This window comes from Amia ocellicauda, chromosome 9 (genome assembly GCF_036373705.1).
Source record: "Amia ocellicauda isolate fAmiCal2 chromosome 9, fAmiCal2.hap1, whole genome shotgun sequence".
NCBI lineage: Eukaryota > Metazoa > Chordata > Actinopteri > Amiiformes > Amiidae > Amia > Amia ocellicauda.
This window is the reverse complement of record NC_089858.1, coordinates 37,815,905-37,839,315: the sequence shown is the minus strand read 5'-3', so window position 1 is coordinate 37,839,315 and position 23,411 is coordinate 37,815,905. Positions and strand designations below refer to the sequence as shown.

General features: G+C 42.2%; 1 protein-coding gene across 2 annotated transcripts in view; it reads left to right on the top strand.

The window, feature by feature from the left end:
* Nucleotides 1-398: 398 nt before the first annotated feature.
* Nucleotides 399-23,411, top strand: part of tacc1 (transforming, acidic coiled-coil containing protein 1) — a 45,839-nt gene continuing 22,826 nt past the window's right edge. The window contains exons 1-2 of one of the 2 annotated variants that reach the window (XM_066714389.1): nucleotides 399-970; nucleotides 19,335-19,438. In XM_066714389.1, the coding sequence (XP_066570486.1) occupies nucleotides 897-970; nucleotides 19,335-19,438 (178 nt within the window). In that variant the 5' untranslated portion in view covers nucleotides 399-896. Of the gene's footprint in view, nucleotides 971-14,981; nucleotides 15,627-19,334; nucleotides 19,439-23,411 lie in introns of those variants that run through there. The other variant, XM_066714388.1, reaches the window with a different exon arrangement.

The following is a 23,411-nucleotide window of genomic DNA, read 5'->3' as shown; positions in this document are numbered from 1 at the left end:
TTTCTCTGTTAAGTCTTCTGCCACAGCCACCCCATAACTAACAAAGCACTCTAAAATCCAGTTTTGGCCTATTTTTTTCCCTTTTGTTCCTATCGTGGTAGTGGAGGGGTAGGGGTGCTTATGTTCACACACAATAGCTTATGAATACCCCACAGAACAAGAACTGTGGCTCAGGAAGCCCCCCACCCTTCCCATACACCCCACCCTGAAACACAATGCAAGCCTATGTGAACTGCTTTTCTCATGCTAATGCCAATCTTGCTGCATGACTGGGAACTTTCGTGAGAAGTACCGACCCATTACAGCGTGACAGGTAGATCTGAAAACAAACAAGCCACTCCCCTCCAAAACATTTAATAGAAGCAGACCAAAAAAAGAAAGGGGAAGTCACCGGGAAAAAAGAATACAACTCTAATCCCTTCCGTGGTGCAACTGAGCTGAGTGAGAGATCTCCAAACTACAGCTGCTCGGACAACACAGAGAAGATCCTCCCACCCGTTTCTCGTGTGTCTCCGAGTCCTCGTCCGAGCTCTAATTCCTTCCAAGTGACTGTAATCTCTTCCACCGGAGTGAGTAGTCATGTGCGCCTGCCTGCCTTGCAAAGCAGCGACTGGAGAGGCGGGCATGTGATTGGCTCCCAAAGTTGGCTGGGAATCAGCAGCTCGGCTCTTCCCGTGGCCAGCCGCCGCAGTTGCACTGCAGCACTGTCACCGAGAGAAGGAGGGCTGGGGGGATCGGGCTGGTGGATGCGAGGAAATGAGATGAAGCAGCTTTATTGGCACTGAGAAAGCTTGCAACGACAGGCCAGGACACTGACTGAGGACCAGGGGAAGACAGAGAGAGAGAGTGGTTTGAGGAGTAGGGGGGTGGGGGGTGGTGTGTGAATTTGGGAAATCATGGGGGGCTCTTTAACCCAGCACAAGAAGCCTGGGGGGCTTTCTAACTCCCCCAGACAGAAAAAAAGCAGCATGTAAGTAAACTTTTTTTTCTTGTATATAAATATTTGCTTTTTTTTTTTTTTAACTCACTGCCATTGTTGCGCTGCTTTTATTTCCTCCTGTCTCATACAAGTTTGTAACTTGACGGAGAATATTCCAGCAGCTACTCTCTCTCTGTAATTCATCTCTTTATTGATCCAGTTGCGTTTGTAGCCCTGTGAAAGAGCAACAAGGAAATGCATGCTGTTCCTTAGGCTTAGCACCATTTACTTCATGGAAACATGTAAACAGTGCCCTGTCAGCAGTGGATGACGGTGATGTTTGTATTTATTGCGTATGACCTTACAGTTCTGTTTCCTCTTGTTTGTCTTTATCAGTAGCTTGCCAATTAATGACTATATGACTGCGCACTTTTTTTTTTTTTGTGCTTTTACATCCATGTGAAATGATAACTGGAGCAGCCTGAGGATTGAGCTCTCAGAAGCTTGGTAAACAAAACCTCCTGCCTCATGTCAGGCCATTAACCTGATTGTAACCCACCCATCTACACATAGCAGATAGGGAGGTTTACAGCTGGGTCTTTATTAAATCTTAACTACCAACTCCTGTGTTTCTTGTGTTTTTTTTCTTCCAGTCAGATTTAAAGTGGTCCGTAGTATTTCAAGCTCTCTCTTTCTCATCCTGCACTAGTGTCTTGCAGTTTGCAGGATGGAGCCTCATAGCCCTGTTTACCGGGAGTGGGTGTGGAGGGGCCGTGTTGTAAATCTTATAGTTTCAAGCTTATGTGTGCAAGGCGAGATTCTGGAGTACTAGGAGATTCACATATTGCACGCACGCCCACAAAACACTCCCGTCAAAGGACTTTGCACAGCCGTATCTGGCGTTTGTAATGTTTGACGACCAAGACACTGTGTCTGTGTGCATTTGCGTATTGATCGAATCGTCCTACGAGAGTGCAGATAAAGTGTTTACATTTAAGAAGGCAAAAGCGACGTTTGTGCGGCATTGGGTATTTGATGCGGGGAAGCGAGAAACGTGATCTGTTTTTCCCGAGTGCTAATGCATTTTTAACATCCTCGAGGAAGCCATGCTCATAATGGCAGGGCACCTTGGGAAGGATGAGAACACTTTCACCGCAGAGCATTTTCCCTCTAATCAATTTGGCAGCTGTGGCACTTTGCAGCGGGTTTATGGTTTTAACCGCAGCGCACTTTATCTACAGGGCAATAGTCCTCTGGCTGCAAAATACTGAGTCCCACTAGGCCTTATGCTTTTGTGTATTGATATATACAGTACTGACTGGGGATGTTAAAACTGAGAAGAAGGGAATTAATCAATGTCCCAAGATTCAGCCATGGAGAATAAACTACTCATCACTTTAGAGTTGAAGATGAGCAGACATTGATTATGGTAGTGAAAGAGGCTAATGCTGTAGACTTTATGACTAATGTCTCTTGTGAAACAAGCCTTTTTTAAGATCTCGCCTTCCCTTCTCAGCTGGGTTCGGTCCACTTGGAAATCCAGACAGATTTCTCAGCTTGCTTCAGGGCACCGACTGTGATTAGGAGAAGTGTGGAAGCCAAGTCCAAAGTTTTGGGATCACTCAGGACAGATTTGGGTTTGCACTTTGTCCCACCATTGTCATTTGCATTTAATAAGAACTATATTTAGAAGGAATTTGTCGGTCTTGCTGATTGTTGAGGTGACGAGCGGTCGGAAATTTCGACTTATGGACAGGTTGCCAGAATGGGACCCTTACATAAGTCGGGGAATGTCTGTATTAATGGGACCATTCAAAGTAAGGCCATCATACCAATGTAAGGGCTGTTTTAATTGGAACCGTGACGTGCCAGTATGGATTATGATGTTCTGGACAACTATGCTGCCAGCAAGGAATGTAACTGAGAAGATCTAGTACATCTTCCAGCATGGGAAGCATAAAACAGTGGTTAGAGGAATCTGACACTGAAAATATTTCATGGGCAGCTAAACCACCTGACCTTAGCTCTTTAGAACAGTGATAATCATGGACTCTCAATGTTATGGAAAATCCATTGTTAAGGTCTTAATTGCTTGATAATTAATTGAGTTACATCATTTAAATGCTGGTTGTAACGCAAACCTGCAGTGTAGTGAATTGGAAGTCTAGCAGTCAAGAACCCCTGGTCTAGCTAATGCCTAAGACCTGTCATATGCTCAGTGTCTTTGCACCGAAAGTAAAACAAGTGCCTCGTGTTTATATACTCTCTACATAACTGGTATTCCTGGCTGTTCAAGCACTGTTTCCAGTCTCCATTGGCGCACAACCTTGAAACAAAGCAAGCCGTTCTAAAAGGTTTGCAAAGTAGGTCGATAACTTGCAAACCGGCATCTTTAATCCCCTTAAACTAGAACATTCGTATTTTTAAAAATGTTTCTATTTCAGTTGGCACTTTGCATATCAGTTTTTGAAGCAGGTATTCAAATAAAACTAATATTTGAGTTGCACAAGTTTGCCTTTTGGCATTGCCTGTCATTTGGGAATGGAGGCCTTTATCAAAACTGCCCGTCTAAGGTCTGAATTTGTATTTTCTCATCATTGTTACTCTGCTCTTGCATAAGTTCTTATCTATCACATTTTTAAATAGGCCTTCTAAAGAACTTCGACTCCAACCCCTAATCTATATTTGATTTATCTTGTTTTCTAATCCCCACACACTGAGTCACCCTCTAGCAAAGTATTTGGGCCTGTCTGCAAAGAGTGCCTGCAAAATGTTTCATATTTCCTGGCAAATAAGCTTTTAAGCTACTTACATTTGTATTTGCACCCCTTGGATATGTATAAAGTCCTGCCATATTTATAATGCATCATTTTCATATATTTAAATAGATGTGTCCCACTATGCAGTCATTTTTCAGCTTCCCTGATTCAAAGGTCTTACGATTGGCCGATGCATTAAATTAACTGTTATCTCTTTAGACCAAAACAGAAAGCCCATTGTTGGAAGTTAATCAAAAGACTAAAAGGATCTGACCTAGACATGTTATTCAAGTTCCACAGGAATAGTAGGACATTAAGTTTCTAATGCAGGAAATACAGGAGTTAGGGGTGTTTGGAGCAGTTTGCATAACTAGGTTGTGGAAGCTGATACACTGGAATCCTTCAAAAAGCATCTTGAGGTCAATCAGCTTTTAGCATGACTGGGCTGAGTGTTTTCTGTCACATCGTAAGCTTTCTTTATCTTTGTAACATTTCAGGTCATGCAATGCACCTGCTGAATTCAAGAACACCTGCACAGGCTGTGCTCAGTGGGCAATGTTAGTAGGCCCCAGCCTGCAAGCAATTCAATGCAGTTTGTGGTTACCCAGCATGGTTATACGCAGGGTAATTTGCAAAAGAGATTGATTGTAATTTGAAGTCCGTACCAATGTAGAGTGGGGCAATAATCATAACTCACAAGCCCATTCAGAATAGGTTTGCCATTTTGAAAAGCTGGAAGTGTTCGGTGCCTTCCACATATTGAAGATCTCTGAGTCTGTTAGTTTAATCAACCCCATGCATATGACAGTAATACCTTCTAAAAACAGTCCCTTCTGGAAAGTCAGATGAAATTATGTTCACCGTGCAGAAGCCTTCAAATTATCCACTTCTGTGCTACTTCAAAAAATAACACAGTGCCTTTGTGTGTGGATTGATCTTGCCTGGTTTGTGTTTTTCTCTTGTCCCCTGATTGGACTGCGATGATTCATCAACATGGTATGCATGCTCTCCAGTGGTAGATATTATCTTGAAGACTCTACATTAATAAAAATGGCCTCAGTCATATTCCCCCTTTGGACTTCTGAAAAAAGAAAAAAAAAAATCAATGGGATTCTTTGTCTTTTCTGGGCAGATGGAGTTCTGTGTCCTTAGACACTTCGGACACTGGTTGAGGAGTAGATACTTTTTTTGAAGATATGGGTTACTTTGATTTTAATTTAAAAAATCTAAAACTAAAGACACAGATATTAAGGCTGATTAATCAAAACTTTGAAACACACGTTAATGGAAAACTAAAACCTTGAACTCAGTGGCAGCTTCAACTCTTGTCAGCTTCTTTCTTCTACTTATTAATACACTCACCTAAAGGAATATTAGGAACACCATACTAATACTGTGTTTGACCCCCTTTCGCCTTCAGAACTGCCTTAATTCTACGTGGCATTGATTCAACAAGGTGCTGAAAGCATTCTTTAGAAATGTTGGCCCATATTGATAGGATAGCATCTTGCAGTTGATGGAGATTTGTGGGATGCACATCCAGGGCACGAAGCTCCCGTTCCACCACATCCCAAAGATGCTCTATTGGGTTGAGATCTGGTGACTGTGGGGGCCAGTTTAGTACAGTGAACTCATTGTCATGTTCAAGAAACCAATTTGAAGTGATTCGACCTTTGTGACATGGTGCATTATCCTGCTGGAAGTAGCCATCAGAGGATGGGTACATGGTGGTCATAAAGGGATGGACATGGTCAGAAACAATGCTCAGGTAGGCCGTGGCATTTAAACGATGCCCAATTGGCACTAAGGGGCCTAAAGTGTGCCAAGAAAACATCCCCCACACCATTACACCACCACCACCAGCCTGCACAGTGGTAACAAGGCATGATGGATCCATGTTCTCATTCTGTTTACGCCAAATTCTGACTCCACCATCTGAATGTCTCAACAGAAATCGAGACTCATCAGGCCAGGCAACATTTTTCCAGTCTTCAACTGTCCAATTTTGGTGAGCTTGTGCAAATTGTAGCCTCTTTTTCCTATTTGTAGTGGAGATGAGTGGTACCCGGTGGGGTCTTCTGCTGTTGTAGCCCATCCGCCTCAAGGTTGTACGTGTTGTGGCTTCACAAATGCTTTGCTGCATACCTCGGTTGTAACGAGTGGTTATTTCAGTCAAAGTTGCTCTTCTATCAGCTCTATCAGTCGGCCCATTCTCCTCTGACCTCTAGCATCAACAAGGCATTTTCGCCCACAGGACTGCCGCATACTGGATGCTTTTCCCTTTTCACCCCATTCTTTGTAAACCCTAGAAATGGTTGTGCGTGAAAATCCCAGTAACTGAGCAGATTGTGAAATACTCAGACCGGCCCGTCTGGCACCAACAACCATGCCACGCTCAAAATTGCTTAAATCACCTTTCTTTCCCATTCAGACATTCAGTTTGGAGTTCAGGAGATTGTCTTGACCAGGACCACACCCCTAAATGCATTGAAGCAACTGCCATGTGATTGGTTGGTTAGATAATTGCATTAATGAGAAATTGAACAGGTGTTCCTAATAATCCTTTAGGTGAGTGTATAGCCGCTAGCAAGTTCGAGTCTGTAGTCTGCTATTAGCCGGTGGGTCAAAGTTTTGAATGAATCCTGCCGCAAATCCAAACTTGACCTCCCCGCTAATAGCCAAATACAAACCTGTACTTCAGAGTGAATCCATTTATGAGCAGAAGAAAGCAGCATCTGACAGTAAATTAGACCCCTACTGAGTACAGTGCGAAAGGTGTCTATTTGCAAATGGGTTGAAGTTAAAATTTTCTCCCAATCAGAGTCTCTATGTTGCTTGTTTTCCCAAATGTTTATTTACGATCAGGCACAGTGACAACAGTTGGGAATTTCACCCATATTCCCAATTAACCTCCGCCTTCGCTGGAAATGATTGTAGAGCAAAGCTACTGCATCAATTTAAAAAGGAGAGAGAGTACTCCAACAGTGTCAAATAAACCACACTTTTCCACCATGGTATGCAGCTCTTTTTGCATTTCTATGTGATTTTCTTCCTCTGTGTACAGCACTAATCCTGATTTCTATCCCTCCATGACATGCCCAGAATTCCAATTGACAATCCTGCTCAACTGACTTCTTAAATACTCCCCCGTCACCTGCCCCCTTCTCGGCTTTCAAACGCGTGCTGGCGGATTGATTTTCGCATTTAATAAACTGGTAATAAAGCGACACCAGTCAAAGAAACGAAAGCCACTAAATCATGAAGTGCAGAAAATTGATTAAAGGGACTCTCTTTATAACGGACGTCCACTGCACTGTGCACAAAGACCTGTCCGGCCACTTTGGGCCTCCGTTTCTGTCTTCCTGGCGAACAGAATGCATCAGGCGCCTGTGCAGCCGTGATCTGATTTCCCTATTGTGCAAACGTGTGATGCAATGAAATGGAAAAGGACCTGCATAGCCCACATGATTTGCTACAGAATGAATGTGATAAACACGTTAACACTTTCACACTGACCCCCGGCTGACAGACGCCCTACACCAACAACAAGATTGGCCTAAAATGCTGGGATTTCAAATTCTCATCCAACGATGGGTGGGGCTGGACAAAAGTAAATATTCTCCTCACCCTAGTTGGACTGTTTAACATTCTTATTATTGTGTTTTTGTGCTGTATATAATGTTTTACTTCACCTGCACCTATAATAGATTAAATTCTGCATTGTGTTTACCCGTTTCAATGGGACACCGTTCTCTAGTAATGAGACGCACCTTAATAGGCCCAACCAGGAGAACTGGACAAAAGGGGTTTTAATCTTAACAAAAACAAGGAACTAAAAACATCTGCCGTCGGCTCATTGTTCTGATTAAATAAAGACAAGGACTGGGAACTCCTATGGATTGTTATTTCAAGGTAGGTTAGGTAGGTTTAGGTAGCTCAGTGTTATTTCAGTTTAAGCTATCATTTAATTTTGAAGAAGCCACTTTCTATGGTTTTATCTCCAGGCAGTGTTTGTTCAGTGGGGGTGCACTTGCATGTTGAGGCCACTGCAAATACAACCTGGAAGCTTAAGCTCATAAATCTGTATAGATACTAAAGAAATTGACAATTGGAAATGATTTATTTGTAAGCTTGAGTTGAGGTGTGTCTCGTATACTTTCATGTTTGGCTTCTGTTGTGTGTGTGCTTATTGCATCTCTCGTTTGTCCTGTTCACTCTTTTCTGGTGCTGTCTAGAATAGGACCGTTTGTTTTTGTTGTTTTCTGCCACCACCACCCCCCCACCTTCCTGCTCTAGAGAACCTGAAATATCACATATGGTGCCCTGTGAGACTCTGCCAAATGCGCTGCCTGTTGTTTTTGTGGATGGGAATGCCGAACTAAAATGAAAACAGCAGATCATCAGTATATAAATGAAAACAAGAACAAAGCATGCACTCACCCCAAGCGACCCATGTCATGTTAGTCTGAAAGAGTCAAAGCAAGAGAAACCTGACTAACATCTTGGACGGAAAAAAAATACAAATAATAAAAGCAGTGCGGACATCACAGACGCTAACTGTCTTGGCATGACAATTAATCTTTACTTTTTATGAATGCACCATTCAGGGTATAAACCCCATGGCTCCAACATTGACATCTTCAAAGTCAGAGCATTAGACTTGCAAGTTATAGAATTAAAAACTGGGCAGGATGTGAACATTTTATTGAAACCAAAACAAGAAAGAGAGAGCACTCGAGCAGTTTCTGGAGAGACTCATGTTTTGCAAATTAAATAAGAAATGATATGTGGTTTTAAGGTTTAAGGGAATTCAGTTAAATGAACTACAAATATCTGGCAGCTGCCTAGAAAGAAGACATTTCTTTCTTTCTTTCCTTATTTCCTTATTTGTTTGTTTACTTGGCCTTTTATCCTCATGAAGATATCTGGTGATCAGGTTTCAAATGATATCATTCTTTTCACTGTAATTAACTCTGAATGGTGCGTTCAGATATTATCACATTTTATTATACCAGGACTGGCCACCCCTGGTCCTGAGCATTACTTTATTTAGACACACGATGGCGCTCTGTCTTTCCCATTTTGTCATCATCATGTGGCCAGCTAGCGTGGGTTACATTGGAAGGAAGTCCCGGCCGAGGGCTATAATGCAGTAGGATGGAGGGTTACTATAAATAGTCTTCTACTGTTTATCACAACATGTTCATTTCGAAATTAGATCTCCTTTTTGTGCTCCCTGTTTTTTGTTTTCAAAGGAGATTTTGTAGTTGTTTTTTTTAGATGTCTAGAAATCCAACCCAATAAATGTTTTGCTTGTGCTTCATGATTTTTAATCTGTACATGGTGCAGAATGTTTAACCTCATAAATGATGATTTAGATTAAATTCAGCTAACATGGCACACTTCTCTCAAGGCCAGATGTGAATATGTTTTATGTATCTTGTTTAAATAGTGATGCTTCTTGCTGATGAAGGGTTGTGCAGGATTGCTTGCCATGACTACAGCCCAATGACATCATATTAGATCACTGAGATGTCATTATCACACTCGTTGAGTCTATTTTTTATTAATTAGATTTATCCAAGGCTTTATAAAGCAGGGAAATGGAGTATGATTGGCCTTTCTGTAAAGTTAATATGTCTATAGTTGAGATAGTCAGGTTAAAGTTAAGTGAAACTGATTTAGATTGCAATGCAAATTCTTAATTAATATGCTAGGACATTTTTAGTTTGTTCTGTGCAGCTTGCTGAGTTAAATGAGAAACAAAGGCATTCATTACTTAGGCTGGCCAGAAGAGGGAAGCTTTTCTCCCAATTCAGATTTATTTAGTGCTGCAGTGGTATAAAAATTATTATTAAAAAAAGCAGCAAAGCTTATCCACCCAGTAGCTTTCTTGGGTACCAAGTCTTTATTCAGCTTTAACTGCATTTTCAAAATGTGCCTGGCATTCGGCTGTTTGATTGACAGGGTGATTAGAAACCGGGGAAATGGGATTTTAGCTTTCCAATAAGCCTGAAAACGGACTTCGCTGTGAATGTCTGTTTAGGGTATTAATATAGGCTGCAAGCTCTTGTAGAAGGTGTGGAAACCAAATAGCCTGGTTATTGAGCATTTGTGTCTGTAGTTAGTATACTCAACCCCTACCTACCTCTCTCCCCTCCAGATCTACCTCTCATTGTTGTATTATTTCTGTAAACCGTTTCAAATTACTTTTATCCATTCACTTTCTGACATTGTCTGTGTTCTGAAACTCAGTCTGGAACTGTCCGGGAGCCGGCCAGACCGCATGGAAAACATCTGTGCAGCAGGGCGCGTTTCGAGGTTTGTCATCCAAACCTTTGCATTGTGGGTTGTCTGAACTGTACCATCAGCATTTTGTATCTTCGCCCCGGCTATTCCTAGCAACAGCAGGAAGGTGAATTATGTAACATTTCCTTTTTATTTTTTCGCTGCTGAGCTTGAGCTAGAACTGCCTTCCTTCCCAGAAGCGCTGTAGCCACGTTGGTTTTATTTATTCTTTCCCCTCTGCTGTTTCCCAGTGATCCAGGGGAGAGCGAGGCAGCTTGAAGCAGGAGTCCGAGGAGATAATGAAGCACTACGATTGTAATTGGACATAATTAGAGTTAATTGTGGTTAAGGAGGGGGTGATCCTGTGCATGTTTAACACCCCCCCCCCCCACACACCCATCATCTGTTTCCTTAGGCCTTGGAAGTGTGGAACATGTTTATTATATAACTGATGTATCTTGTGACTTCATTTCAACACCACAGATCAGAGGACAAATGGATAAAAATACAAATTTTTCCTCAAGTTTCCTTTCTCTTCTGGTTTTGTGTCTCAAATCTAGAAGCTTGTGGACGACATATTTCATAATTTCACCACGAATGGATGCGCAAACATAAGCACTCACTCATAGCTGGGGGGGGTAGTGTGTGAGATTGGTACTGGCTTCGCTCTGCAGCTGGATTCCCTAAAGAAGGACCGAGCTGTAGCGGCACTCGCTGTCCTCACACGTGGCTGCCTGTGTTTGCCCACGTCTCATCCTTCCCTTCATTCGTGATGCACCACAGCGGGAGCGAGGCACCGCGCAACGTGATCTGAGGGACGCCTGCAGGGAGAGCACAGGCTTCTCGCTGAACTCTAGCAGCCATCTGTGGAGCGAGCCGTCGGGCTGAGCTGCCGGAAACGCTGATGAAAAATTCAGGCCGAGCTCTTAATCGGAGCTGCAGAGACTTGGGATCCGCCTGGTTGGAGCGGTTGTGTAATTGCTAAGTATACGTCATTCTCAAATAGGCCCCCAAGACTGCGTGATTGTAGGTGTGACCAAGAGCTCGATGGGACGCTTGGTGTAAAATGACTCTGTGACTTAGATTGTGCGGACACCCGTGTGTTTTCCATGAGAGTCAACCCACACGTGATATCACTAATCTTTCCACTTACTCGTTTTTGATCTATTCTAAACTACAACTTTACTGCTCTTTACTGTACTCTGCTTGGGCTCCCAGGGGTGGTCCTTAGACAGGAACTGCGCTGGATGTTATTTTTGAATGTGATTTCCAAAGAGATTACCTTAAAAAATAAAAATCAATAACAACAAAAGCCTAGTCCAAAGCGATTCCTCTCAGTCCTTAAAGCTCTATCCTGTTGCACAACCCCGCATTACCTGACCCCCCCCCCCATTGTTTGTCTTCGCTCGTGAAAGGTTGTGCTGAGGTTACATTGCAAGGAATGCTAGGAATTCCAAGTGCAATGGCAGCAGAGCTTGAGGCGAAAAAACAAGGGTTTGCCACTAATTTGTAGGTAAGGAAAAGCAATAACCTCTGAATACCCCAAGACACAGGCCTCTTTATTCTCAAGAGGCCCCAGCCTTGAGCTTGGATGGAAGCTGTTTAAAGATGGATGATTGTGCTCTGGATTTATGAAATCAGAAAGAAGAAGGGGAGTGAGAGTGCAGACACTTTTATTCCCCTCAGACGAGGGAGCGCCATTTGCAACGCGGAAATGGAAATAACTCCCCAAGAGCTGACTGGCCTTTCTTTTAGTTCACCTAGCATTGGGATGCACCTCATATTAAGTCTTCCTGATCCCTTATAGGCTTTTTCTCTAGCTGTAAACCTGTTTTCTCTCATGACACTTTCCATGTGCCGAACAAAATCTTCAGTTGAGCTACTGCAAGCCAATGCAAATCCACTATCTTGATGTAGGCTGCCAATTGCCCTCAATACTAACCTGGCAGTCACCCGCATAAAACACGGGTGAATAAAGAGCCGCACACACCACGAACACTTGAAGAAATCACGGCCTACTTCTGCTTTGCTTCCAAACAATTGTTTCAAGTACCATTTTAAAGAGGCCATTTTACAGTAGGTTACAGTAGAAGACATGTTGCTAATTTAGTTGGGTACTTTTATTAGTCTGGCCCCATGTTTGTATATTGCACGGAGAAAAGTACCTGGAAACTCAAATGGCCTAAACATTGGCTTGCCTCTAACATTACTCTAGTGATTTGATGATAAAGAATGTATTTGTTCACTGTTAATAAACTGCGACTTAAATGTACTTATAACTTAGAAAAATAGTTAGATCTTAGTAATAATGTCATGTATTAGAATTAGTAGTGTGCTATTTGGGGTTTTTTCTCCTTCTCTCCCCAAATGTCAGTTTGAGTTATTTGTTCAGGTTTAGTAAAGATGTGTATTTCCATGTTTTTGAAATGTGAAACCTTCATGTTAGCCTGTGCAGAGTTGTGCAATGGAAGAGAGGCAGAGAAGAATAAAACTTCTTATGCACTCTAAATTTAGCAGTTCAGAGTGGGTGGTCGTTTGTAGCCCTTAGTAAGCAAAAACTGTTAGATTCAGCTTCTCTTTTGCCAGCTTTATAAAGAATTTACAGCCCTGACTTTTTGAGGAGGAGCAGCAGAGCCAGCTACAATGATAAAAGGTGCCATTTCTGACGCAGTTCACGGTGAGACGGTTCAACCACAAACCCGCAAGAACGCCTGGGGACACTTAATGATCAATTATGCAGATGCTGTTTTGAATGGCATCTGCCTTTTAAATAAAGAAAGTGTCGTGCTTCTCTCTGCGCTGGGTGTGGCACCGTGGGCGTCAATACATAATGAGATTATAGCAGACACGTTGCAGAACACAGACTAGTAAATCTTATGTAAACTTGCTATTGCTTTTAACCGCCTACGAATGTGAAGGGAAAATTAGCTACTTAATTTACCAGGTGTCTCCCAGGCTGTTGTAAAAGCTTTGGATAGCATGTGCTAGAGTAATATTTGCTCACATTGGCAATAAAATGCCACAAATAGGCTCCTGAGAACATTGTGACTAAATAGAGTTATAGATATATGCTTAGATGCACTTTCTTTCATATGTAATCGGGAGCGGATGGGAGTAAATCATTTCAGTAAGAAAGTGGATGAAAGCATGAGAGCAGAAATGTCCAGGAGATCTTAGTTGTGATACAGGTACAGTCTGAACAGATTTGTCTTGAGCAGAAAGTTATCAGGGACTGGCCTGTCTCTGTGAGACAGTAGGTCAATCAATAAAAGATCCCACTACTGACACCAATCGTTGCCTTGACTTTTGAAATCCACTTGGTATAGTTCGGGAGGGGAATATCCTTCCTCACTGATTTGAACCCTAAAACCAAAATAGTTTGAGACCATATGCAAAATACTATCTCATGCCTGCTTTAAAACAATTTCCTCTTGAAAGTGATAATTAAACTGTCCAATCTGGTGAAATAATGTTCGACATATTACCTCAGAGTGGCTGTTGGTTTTGCAAAATTCATCTCCTATCGCAAAGAAGGAAAAAACATCTTTCACCATATGGTGTCATGTGGTCTAATTAGGTGGCATTCTGATGATTGAAATCATTGTCCATCCACAGTGTATGGATGCCCCATCGCCTGGGTTTCCTACATGCTGATTGGTGGAGCCAAAAAATGATGGACATCTTCCACAATGGCTTACTGTGAAAAGTCAGGCAACTGAAAGAAAGCTTTATTTGTGGACTCTAATTACATGGGATAGGACAGCAGACAACAAAGACGTGTGTTTCCCTGGAATTAGGAAGAAAGGCCATTATAGTATGCACTTGGAGTTAATGATTACCTTCTGGTAGACGCATATTATTAACCATAGTTATACGCCGGATCATTGAAATGCTCCTTAGTCTTGTTTTCTTTGCTGTGAAGGCCAGTGGTAGTTTAGTCATGTATAAGAAACAATTTTTTTAATCTCATGCGTCATTTAGTTTAGGCAGCTGAAGTTGGTTTTATGTGTCATCTCCAGTGCTTATCTTTAAAACAAAGCATGTAGGGCAGAGCGAGAGAGTGTCGAAGCGTGAATGCATTTTTCTCCTGCTGGAATTCAGGAGTTTCGAAAGCAGTATTCTAAAGAACTTGTATATGCGCTGCAGTTTATTTTGAAAGATATTTCCACAGTTTTTTTGTGAGGCTAGTTCTAAAAATATGCTATTAAAAATCTCTTCAGTTAAAGGAAAGAAATGGAGCATATCTAACTTCTGAAGCCTAGCTTGGAAAATAAAGCCAGTTTTTTCCCATTTTTGGTAGCAATATGGCTCGTCTGCAAATCCCAAGTAGTTCTCAAAGTCGGAGGGAATTAACTTTCCAATTCTAAACTCAACATCACCATTGGTAGCCAGGTTTTATTTTTGCATTTAAATTGGGGGCTAATGAAAGACCCTGCCTCCTTTTAATGCCTACAGCATATCAAATCTGCAGCATTAAAAAGAGTGTACACCCCCAGCGAGTAAATCCATTGCAGAATGCATACTGGTAAATTTGTTGAATGAAACTTGCCTATGTGTGTGTGGGGGGGGTCTCCTTGGTCCACAGAAGCCACTGTGACTGGACAACCAGCACAGACAGTGACTGCCGGGGCTGAGAGGAGCTTGTTAATGAAAACAACATGACTCCAACCCGCAAGCCCGTGATTCACTGAGGGGGCAGCCACACACACAAGCGTGACATCCCAGCTTGTTTGGCATTCCAGGCAGCGTCTCTCTCTCTCTTTCTCTCTTTCTCTCTATCTCTCGCTCGCTCTGTTTCAAAATGTCTCCCCCCCCCCCCCCCCCCCTCATTTGCATGCAGTCTTGACATGAAAGTGTAGTTCCACAGTCCTCCTCTGCTGCTGGGCTCAACCAATAACATAAAGGGGGACGTCTGACTTCTGTGCTAAGTAGGCCGGCTGGGCTTTTGTAACAGGAAACTTCCACCCCCACCCCCCCCCACAATGTTGGTTGACAATAGCACAGCCCTGACATTAAGCGAGGTGGAAGGGGGAGCTAGAGGCAGGCTCTCCATGGGCTGGAGAGAGTGTGCGCTATCTGGCAGCCAGCTGATTTTGGTTCTGGCATTCAGTGCTCAGAGGTAGAGAGCGAGGGAGCTGGGAGACAGGGGAGTTAGAAGAGGCTCCTGTTTTCTTCCTTGAGCTTTTTCAAGACTGGAAAGGGCAAGCAGGGAGAACTGTGGTTCTGAAGGAGTTGCCGTTTCGGTGGACGATGGGAGGACAGGCTTGGAGAAATGCTTCTGGAGGAAGTGAAGACTCAAAGGCAGCCATCGAGAGACTTGTGATGCTTTAACCACATCCGCGCTTGAGTCAGAGAGAGAGAGCGAGAGAGAGAGAGAGAGAGAGAAAGACAGACATCTGCTGTCAGAAGCTGTGTGTTCCTTTCCCTTCATCTCTCCATTTCTGTGGAGGAGCCAGAAACAAAAGGGGGACCGAAGACATTTTGGGGATGTCTTTCAGTCCCTGGCAAATGCTGTCGCCCGTGCAGTGGGCTAAGTGGACCTGGTCTGCAGTTCGCGGAGGGGAGGAAGGAGGAGGAGAAGGTGGGGTAGGGGGGGCTGAGGAAGAGCCGGGGGAGGATGAAGACCTTTCTCAGGAGGAGGACAAATCCCTGGGCTGCAGGCGAGTTGGCCTTTTTCTATCCCCTCCTCAGATTTTCCTGGCGATCGGGTTTGATGTAGCGTGTGAGGGTCTGTGCATGTGTGTGGGGGTGTTTGTTTGGTGATGCTCATACTCAGCATGTCAGATAGGAAGTAGGAGGTGGTTGTCATGTTCCTGAGATTCAACACCGGGCTTCAAACATGCTAGACAGCTGTGGTGGGAATCGAGTGGGGAACGGTCTGTGCAGAAAATGGGTGACTGCCCTGTCTCTCATGTGTTAGCATCGCTGCACAGGTAGGCTGCAGATTTTGTCGAGGGGGTGAACGGTGGCTCGTCTGCACGCATGTCCACTGTGGACACTGTGTGGTGTATGCTGCTGCTCATGTTTAATCAGGCTTTGGTCACGAATGGGTCTGCCTCCCACAATGCATCCCCAGGTTTGCAGATGAAGTCTATTTGTAGTCGTTAAAAGATAAACCAGTATCTACTCCTCAGATCTGGGCAAAACAGCCAGAGGCACCGAGGGGCAATTATACTCTTTATTTACCATTTTTCCTACCAAAGAGATCGCCTGAGGGTGTTTTGGGACATAGCACTGATCCTGAGGAATGGAGGTCCCTGGTGAAACCGACAATGCTGAGAAAAAAGGAGAGGAAATGAAAAGAAGGGATGGGATGGGCTAATGTGCTGGTTTTCACATCTGTGTCAATCTTTAGTTCCGACCCAGTGAGAGAGGATAAGCATTATAAAGTGACTTGGGGCAGAGGGGGAGGGCATCTATGTGTGTGTGCTAGTTTCCAAGTAGCCATCCAAGACTAAACTGCTTCCCGACAAAGAAAACAAGAAAAAAATTGCGAATTGCTTGCCTTCTGCTTAGGCTGACTCATTTGCATCCTGTGTTCCTAAAGGATTATGAGCTGAGTGATCTTGTATGTGCACAGCTGTGTGCCTGTGTGTGTGAGAGTGACACTTGTAGCAGGGATCTCGGCTGATGTTTACTGACATTTGTTGCTGCCTTTAATGTTGGTACGACAAAAACAAATAAAAAAGAAGAAGCCCATTTCTAGCACATGTGCTAAGCTTCATGCTTATTTGAAACACACCTCTGGGAAATGCATTTTCAATTACAGCCAGGCCAACTTGGCAGGCCTATCCTCCCTACTGAGGACAGTGAGGATACTAATCTGTAGACACTGGCAGAAGCATTTTTAAGTGCTAAGTTGACGGGTAGATTTTAAAGACATTGTGAGAGAAATTAAAAGTGGTAGGTCAGAAGGAAGAAAGCCTAGGTCAGGATTTTTACATCCTGGTACTAAACAGCCCAACTTCCCATAGTTCCCATTTGAACAGAACCGTTTCCGACACGTTTCAAAACATTTTCATTTTCAGATTTTGGTTAATGCTTATAGTGTACGATCACCCAGAAACGTTGCTCACAGACCTGTGTTCAGCCTCATCCTCTGCTGGCATAATAACCACTTGCCCCTCACTGGCAATCTACACAACTTTAAGTGAGGTTTGTGGTGAATATTGCACACTCCCAGTCCAGGTGGGAATTGCCCTGCCTCAGACACACCTCAAATAAATTGTTATTTTCCAATGGGTTTAAGTGCTACAATTCCTGATATCTGTTTTTTGAGATAATGCCCCTCAAAGTCTGGATTTCTGAAACCCAACACTTTGCTGCGGACTGCTGTTCATTTCTAATGCACACCAGAAGACCCAAAGTTGGAGAAACTCTGGCTGAGGTTAGATTCACAGGATGTTTTGATCCTTTGTCAGTTTATTTACACACTTATTTCAGACTGTTCTTTACTGAAGATTTCATTATGGTGACCTATACAGGAACAAGTGGAATGAAATGCTTTCGAATCGGGATGGTCCCAGGGAGGGGGTGAATGTAATTATTTTCCTAGGTAGGCCTACAGCTGATAAATTTAAATATGCTGATTTACTCAAACTATTGGACCCATGGAACATTTCAGAGTCTGGAGGGATGTGTTCAATTCAGAGACCAGCGAAGGAGCCAAAAGCAGGGCCACAACAAAAACAGAAGACACCTCCCACACTCGTACAGTATATTTACGTAGTTGTCTTGTGACTTGCTGCATGACTTATACCATGTTTCTACATTTAGAAGACAGTAAATATTGTGTTGGGTTGATGTAATGAATGTAGGGCTCTAATCAAGGTTTCTTCTACAATTCCACACAGCAGCTGTCAATACAGGATGTTAAATTGCCTCTTAAAAGTGTTTAAAATGTGACTTCAAAGGAGCTTTGCTTTCACATTATATTCAAGGGTGTTAATTTTTGACAAACTAAGGCATTGTACATTTTGCCAAGTTGTTTCCATGTTAAAAATATTCATCGTTGATTTTTGAGGAAGCGTCAGTTCTCCTCATTTCTCCTTTTATCCTGCAAAGATTAAAAGCATGCTGCATTTCTTTCTTTTGATGCATGCAATCTTTAAGGTATCCCTGGAGTGTTAAAAAGTAGGTTTTCTATATGTGATCAAAGCTGCTCACAAAATGCAGGCCTTAAAATACAGAGAAACAGGTTCTTGTATCCATTTTGTTTTCCCCATAATGTTGAAAATAATTGGCGTAGTCAAATTTAAAGACACGGGCACCTGCAATTCATTGTGAACCCTTTAATAGACTTGTCTAGAAGCCAGCCCATTCACCCAATGGCTGGTTTGTCTTCCAGTAACCTAAACAAATATGACACTTCTGTCTGCTAATGTAGGGCCCTTGTTTTGATCCGTTTGAAAGCTTTTCCTGGCAGCCTTACTTCCCCAAAAAGTCGTTATGAAACAGCAGGTGGCTAACAACAACGACAGGAAATTTCTCCCGGGGCCAACGTCCTTACTGACTTGTTTGTCTAGAACCACTGGATATATCATCCTCCGTAGCTGCCTCTTGATGTGGTGGGTTTCTGAGAGAAAATAAGAACATGTGGCCGCTGATTTTCCTAGGACAGAATTAGTGTTCAGACCCATATTGAATAAAATGTTGACCCCCCTCCAACTGATTGCAAATTATATGTGTGGTTCTTGGTGGCAGATTTTTTGGGCCGAGGCTTCATTTTTTTCTGCATCATGTACTGCGTTTGTAATTTGTAATTATCTCGTACTGGTTTTGCAATGTTGGCCAAAGTTTTGATTTAGTTCCTTTTCACCTCCTTGAACTATATTCTGAGGTTGTTTTACAAATGATTTGGTTGCAGATTTACGTGTCTGACCGAAAAACGGAGAAGCATTGGAATTTGGTCTTATTTTTGAATGGCAACTTAAATTTAAGAGAGAATTGTTGCAATAGCATTTTCCACATGAAAAGAAGGAGCCACCTACTTAAGCTACAGGTGACAACTGCTCTTGTTAATTTCTGATGTCCTTTTTGGCTTTTTGTAGATTACCAGAAAATACTTGTTATTCCTCTTTCATGGAAATGCTTTCAGAGGAATGTCAAAAACAACACAATGTTCCTATTGCTAACATTTTTTGGGGGGAAAGGTATACAAATGATTACAGAGAAATAATAAATTGACAAATATTAATAGACCTTTAGTAAAAGTTAGTCGAGTTAAATGCGGCTGGTTTTGATTTGGGTATTTCTCAACAAGTGGTCGTTTTTTTGCTCCTACAGGAATGCAGCCACACAAAAGCCAACCAAAAAGATATTATCGGCAAGCCACTGACATTCTCCCCCCACCCTCTCCTCTTTCACAGCTCAGACTCGGAGGGGAACTTTGAGACGCCTGAGGCAGAGACGCCAGTCCACGGCCCCCTGAGCGACCTAGGAGAGCTGGATAACTCATCGGCCAAGAGAGCAGGTAAAGGAGTAACTGTATTTCAAACCCTGGGCGGTGTGCCAATCTCATTCTTGAGAGAAAGAGGGGGTTTAAAACTTAAGGAACTGTGAAAACGTGTTCACACTCTGTCCATGAAAAGAGACCCCCCCCCAACAGCCCTTGTAGATTAAGGCCCTAAAATCCCCCTCCTCCCACACGCTTCTTTCATACCACGTATCAGAGATGGCATAATCAAGGTAACCTAGGTAACAAGATTGAAACGAGGGCTTCACCGCTGCACTGTCAGTCTCTATCTAATCACTCCTCCTCCATAAATCATTGCACTATAAGCACTGGGAAATGAGTGTTCGTCTCAACTTTGATGACCCGCTTAAAAAAACGTAATGAAACTTTGCAGAATGGTCAATGGGACCTAAGTAGCATTTTATTTAACAACATCAATACCTCTAGAGAACCCACTTACAATCTGAAGAAACACTCACTGCAATCTGTAGTGCAATTGGTAGTATCCTAGCTACAGTAATCAGCAGGACGCATTTTTTAAATATTATTTCTAGGTTATTATCATAAATAATAGATTGCATTTCATGAGGGCTCAGGAGAAATCTTTAAACGCTGATCTGCAATATAGGAATGTCTAATGCGTTCATGCTAAAATGACAGAACTGTAGGCTGACCCTGAATATATGCTAACCTTTCAATAAAACCCCCAAACTAAATGCCTGCCTCTTGAGTATTTATATGGGTTTGGACTTGAATCTAGTGCTTGGTTCAATACATTTTAGCTTCCCTAGTCAGAGCCAGGACACAAATATTTAATTAGGTCTATCTATGATGTCCAGAATTGTGGGTGGGGCGGGGAAGTTGATGGCACCTCCACTATAATGTAATCATGAAAAGTAAACGGCAAGGTTCTCCAGATTTAACTTACAAAAAACATTGTAAACTGTTAGGTTTTATAGCTTTGGCTTTAGTTTACTGTAGTTTACTGCCTGAATCCTGACAGTGTTCTGCTGCAATAAGGTCGGGCCAGCATTTATGAGGCAATAGTTGCATGTCTGAAGCAAGTATGGATGCTATTCATACATTTCAATAATGAAACAAGTAGATCATATGAGGAAGAACAAAAAAGGCCTCAACAATGTATTTGGACACTGCTGCCCCTTTCAAAGTTGAACCGAGGAAGCTCAGTAAAATAAATGTTTGTCTTTTTTGTTATGTGAAACAAAGGTTCGAGTTTGGCTCAAGGTTCACACCGTTTGATAAAAGATTGGCTTTTTTCTTTTTTTTCTTTTTTCTTCGTTGTTGTTTTTCACCTTCTGGGATTGGGTGTATGTTTACTGTCGAAATAAAGTAAAGTCCAAGAATCCAGATCATAATAATCATCTTTAGACCCAAGGAGAGGCACCTCCCTTCATGGTTTGAACTGCTGCTGAGGAAAATGTATTTTTAAATTCTGGTTAGTTTGAACTGAATTAAGCTTGAACAACTCTTACTGCTTATTTAAGGGTGCTTGTAAGAAAACTTGTTTTTATAAGGAACGCCACTTGATTGTTACCTGAATGATTTCCTTTCCCCGTCCTTCAAGAGTTGGAATCTGAATATATTTTGTTATAAGTGGTGGTACTGTGACAAAAGCTATGTATCTAGATATATTTTCTCTTTCACAATTCTGATCAGTTTGGAAATGTTTACATTCATTGATTAAACCACAAAAAACACAGATGCACACACACAAATGGGAACTAACCTGATTATTAATAACTGCATGTGTACGTGAGGTTCTGACTGAACTACTCTAATTAAAAAAAAACAGATGAGCAATGCTGCCCAAAGCTTCATTGTTTAGTCAACTGTTCTCCACAACAGCGAGCTTCCTGTTGGTTCCACAAACATCATTTGGTTATTTTATTATGTAGCAGTGTACTAGGACTGTTGGAAAGACTGCATTTGTGTTTTCCTGGCAAGGTTTGCTGTAGCCTAGTTTTTCTTGGATTTCTATGTGGGAGAGAAGGAGACTGAGCAGGAGGGAGGGAGGGAGAAGGAGAGAGAAAGAAAGAGAGAGAGTCCAAATTAGGTTAATTTCATTCACGAGTTACCTTCTTAGACTGGAAAAAAACAACAACATAAGAGTTTTTAAATGCCATTATTTGTATTACTTTTACTTCAGATGGATTGCCGGAGAACCAAACGACTCACAGAATGTGGCGTTTTGGCGAGAAGTCATAAGTTATAGTTTAGTACGAGTTTAGTTGAGTTTGTGTAAAGTAAGTGTTCTGTGGAATTTGACTTCTGGGAATTCTGTGATATAACAAGTAAGACATTCTTAAGACAGGGATCTACTGACTTTAAATCTTTGCTTCTGAGGTGGTAAATGAAAAGAGGCATAGGAAAAACCTTTAAGCTGCACTTCGGGGTATTTTCTAGGATCAGTGAAACTTTATAACCCCTGTTAATCTTTCAGAGAAGAAAAACGTTTCTCAGGGAATATACCTGAAATTAACAGAAAGGTTTTTGAGTGTAAATCTGGAATCGGCAGAAAATAGAAGAGATGCAATATTTAAAAGTCTGCAAATATATGTGCTTTTCATATGTGAAAAAATATTAAAAAGTGTTTAAGGGAAAGAGTGTAGGATTACTTATAGACATTGTGAAATTTTTCACATTAATCGGCCCCAGGCGGAGTTTGAAACAATCCATGATATCGGTGACTCTGAGGGTGTTGTGGATGTGACCTTTCGGTCTTGCCTTTTTGAATGAACAACACGTGCTGACCTTCCCAGCAGAACTTTTCAACGGTACACCATATAAAAGAAAAGTATTACATTTCTGTCTATCATTGTTACTAGGAATAATGGGCAAAATACAGGAAGATGTAATCAGACTTTGAACCCAATTCTCTTGGTTAACATGATGACACATTTCTGCTACCCTGAGAAGTGAAATTTGATCTCAATCCAAGATTTGCCGGATTTTATTCCATGATGTCCCACCCTTTCACTTGAACTGTTCATTATAAGAAAGGAAAATAAAATGTGTCTCTTGCCTATGCTTTCTCGATCTGTCATGACTATATGAGGGGAGTTGAGTACTGGAGAACATTTTGCCTCCCGACTCGAGTCAAGTGGTACATGTCACGTTTTCCCCGCCAGGCCTGCGTTCTGGGAATCCGCCCACCCTCTCCGTGAAATTGCAAGTCTGTCTTCCTTCACGGGAGGGGGGGATCGGCTAGCCTTGGAATTTCCGAACACGTCTGGACCACCTCTGGAAGCGTCTGGAAGCGCACCACTGGTTCATAAAACAGATCCTACTCTCAGTCTCGGCTGGATTAAAATAAGCACACATTTCAGCCTGTCTTGTGATGTAGGGGTACGGTTGTCTGCCGTGTCTGTTCAGTGGAATCTTTTCTAGACTAAGAAATTCCAATTACTCATTCCCATTAACCCTTTAATTGGATTTAGTTTCTGAATAAGTATTCCTGACCTGTTATTAAACTGCTAGTCTGTGGTGGTGTTCGCAGCGAAAACAATATAATATTGATGTAGGGTAATATTTGCATAATACAAGCGCCTGACCCCCTCCCCCTGCTGCAGATGGCTATCATGCAGTTCTGGACCTTTCTGGTGTTGGTATATCAGCAGCAAGCTGGGCAAGGGGTTAACCACTTGTTGTGCTACAGTAAAGACATCCGTTCAACTTGAATATCTGAAGCTACTTCTAAGGATTAAATGTAATGGATATAGACTAGCAAAAGAACAAGAGAAGGAAAAATCTGAATTCTTCTACTACTAGTATTTTGCAAAAGGATATGTGTCAACAGACATACATACATTTTTTGTGACCTGTCACACATTTTAAAACTAGAAATACTCCATTACCAAATCTTCCACTGCAATTCCTTTTTCAGGGATTGTTTGTCCAATCAGCTCCTTGATTATATAATTCAACAATTTCAAGTCAATTAAATGAGATCATTGATGTTGTTGTGTTCAGC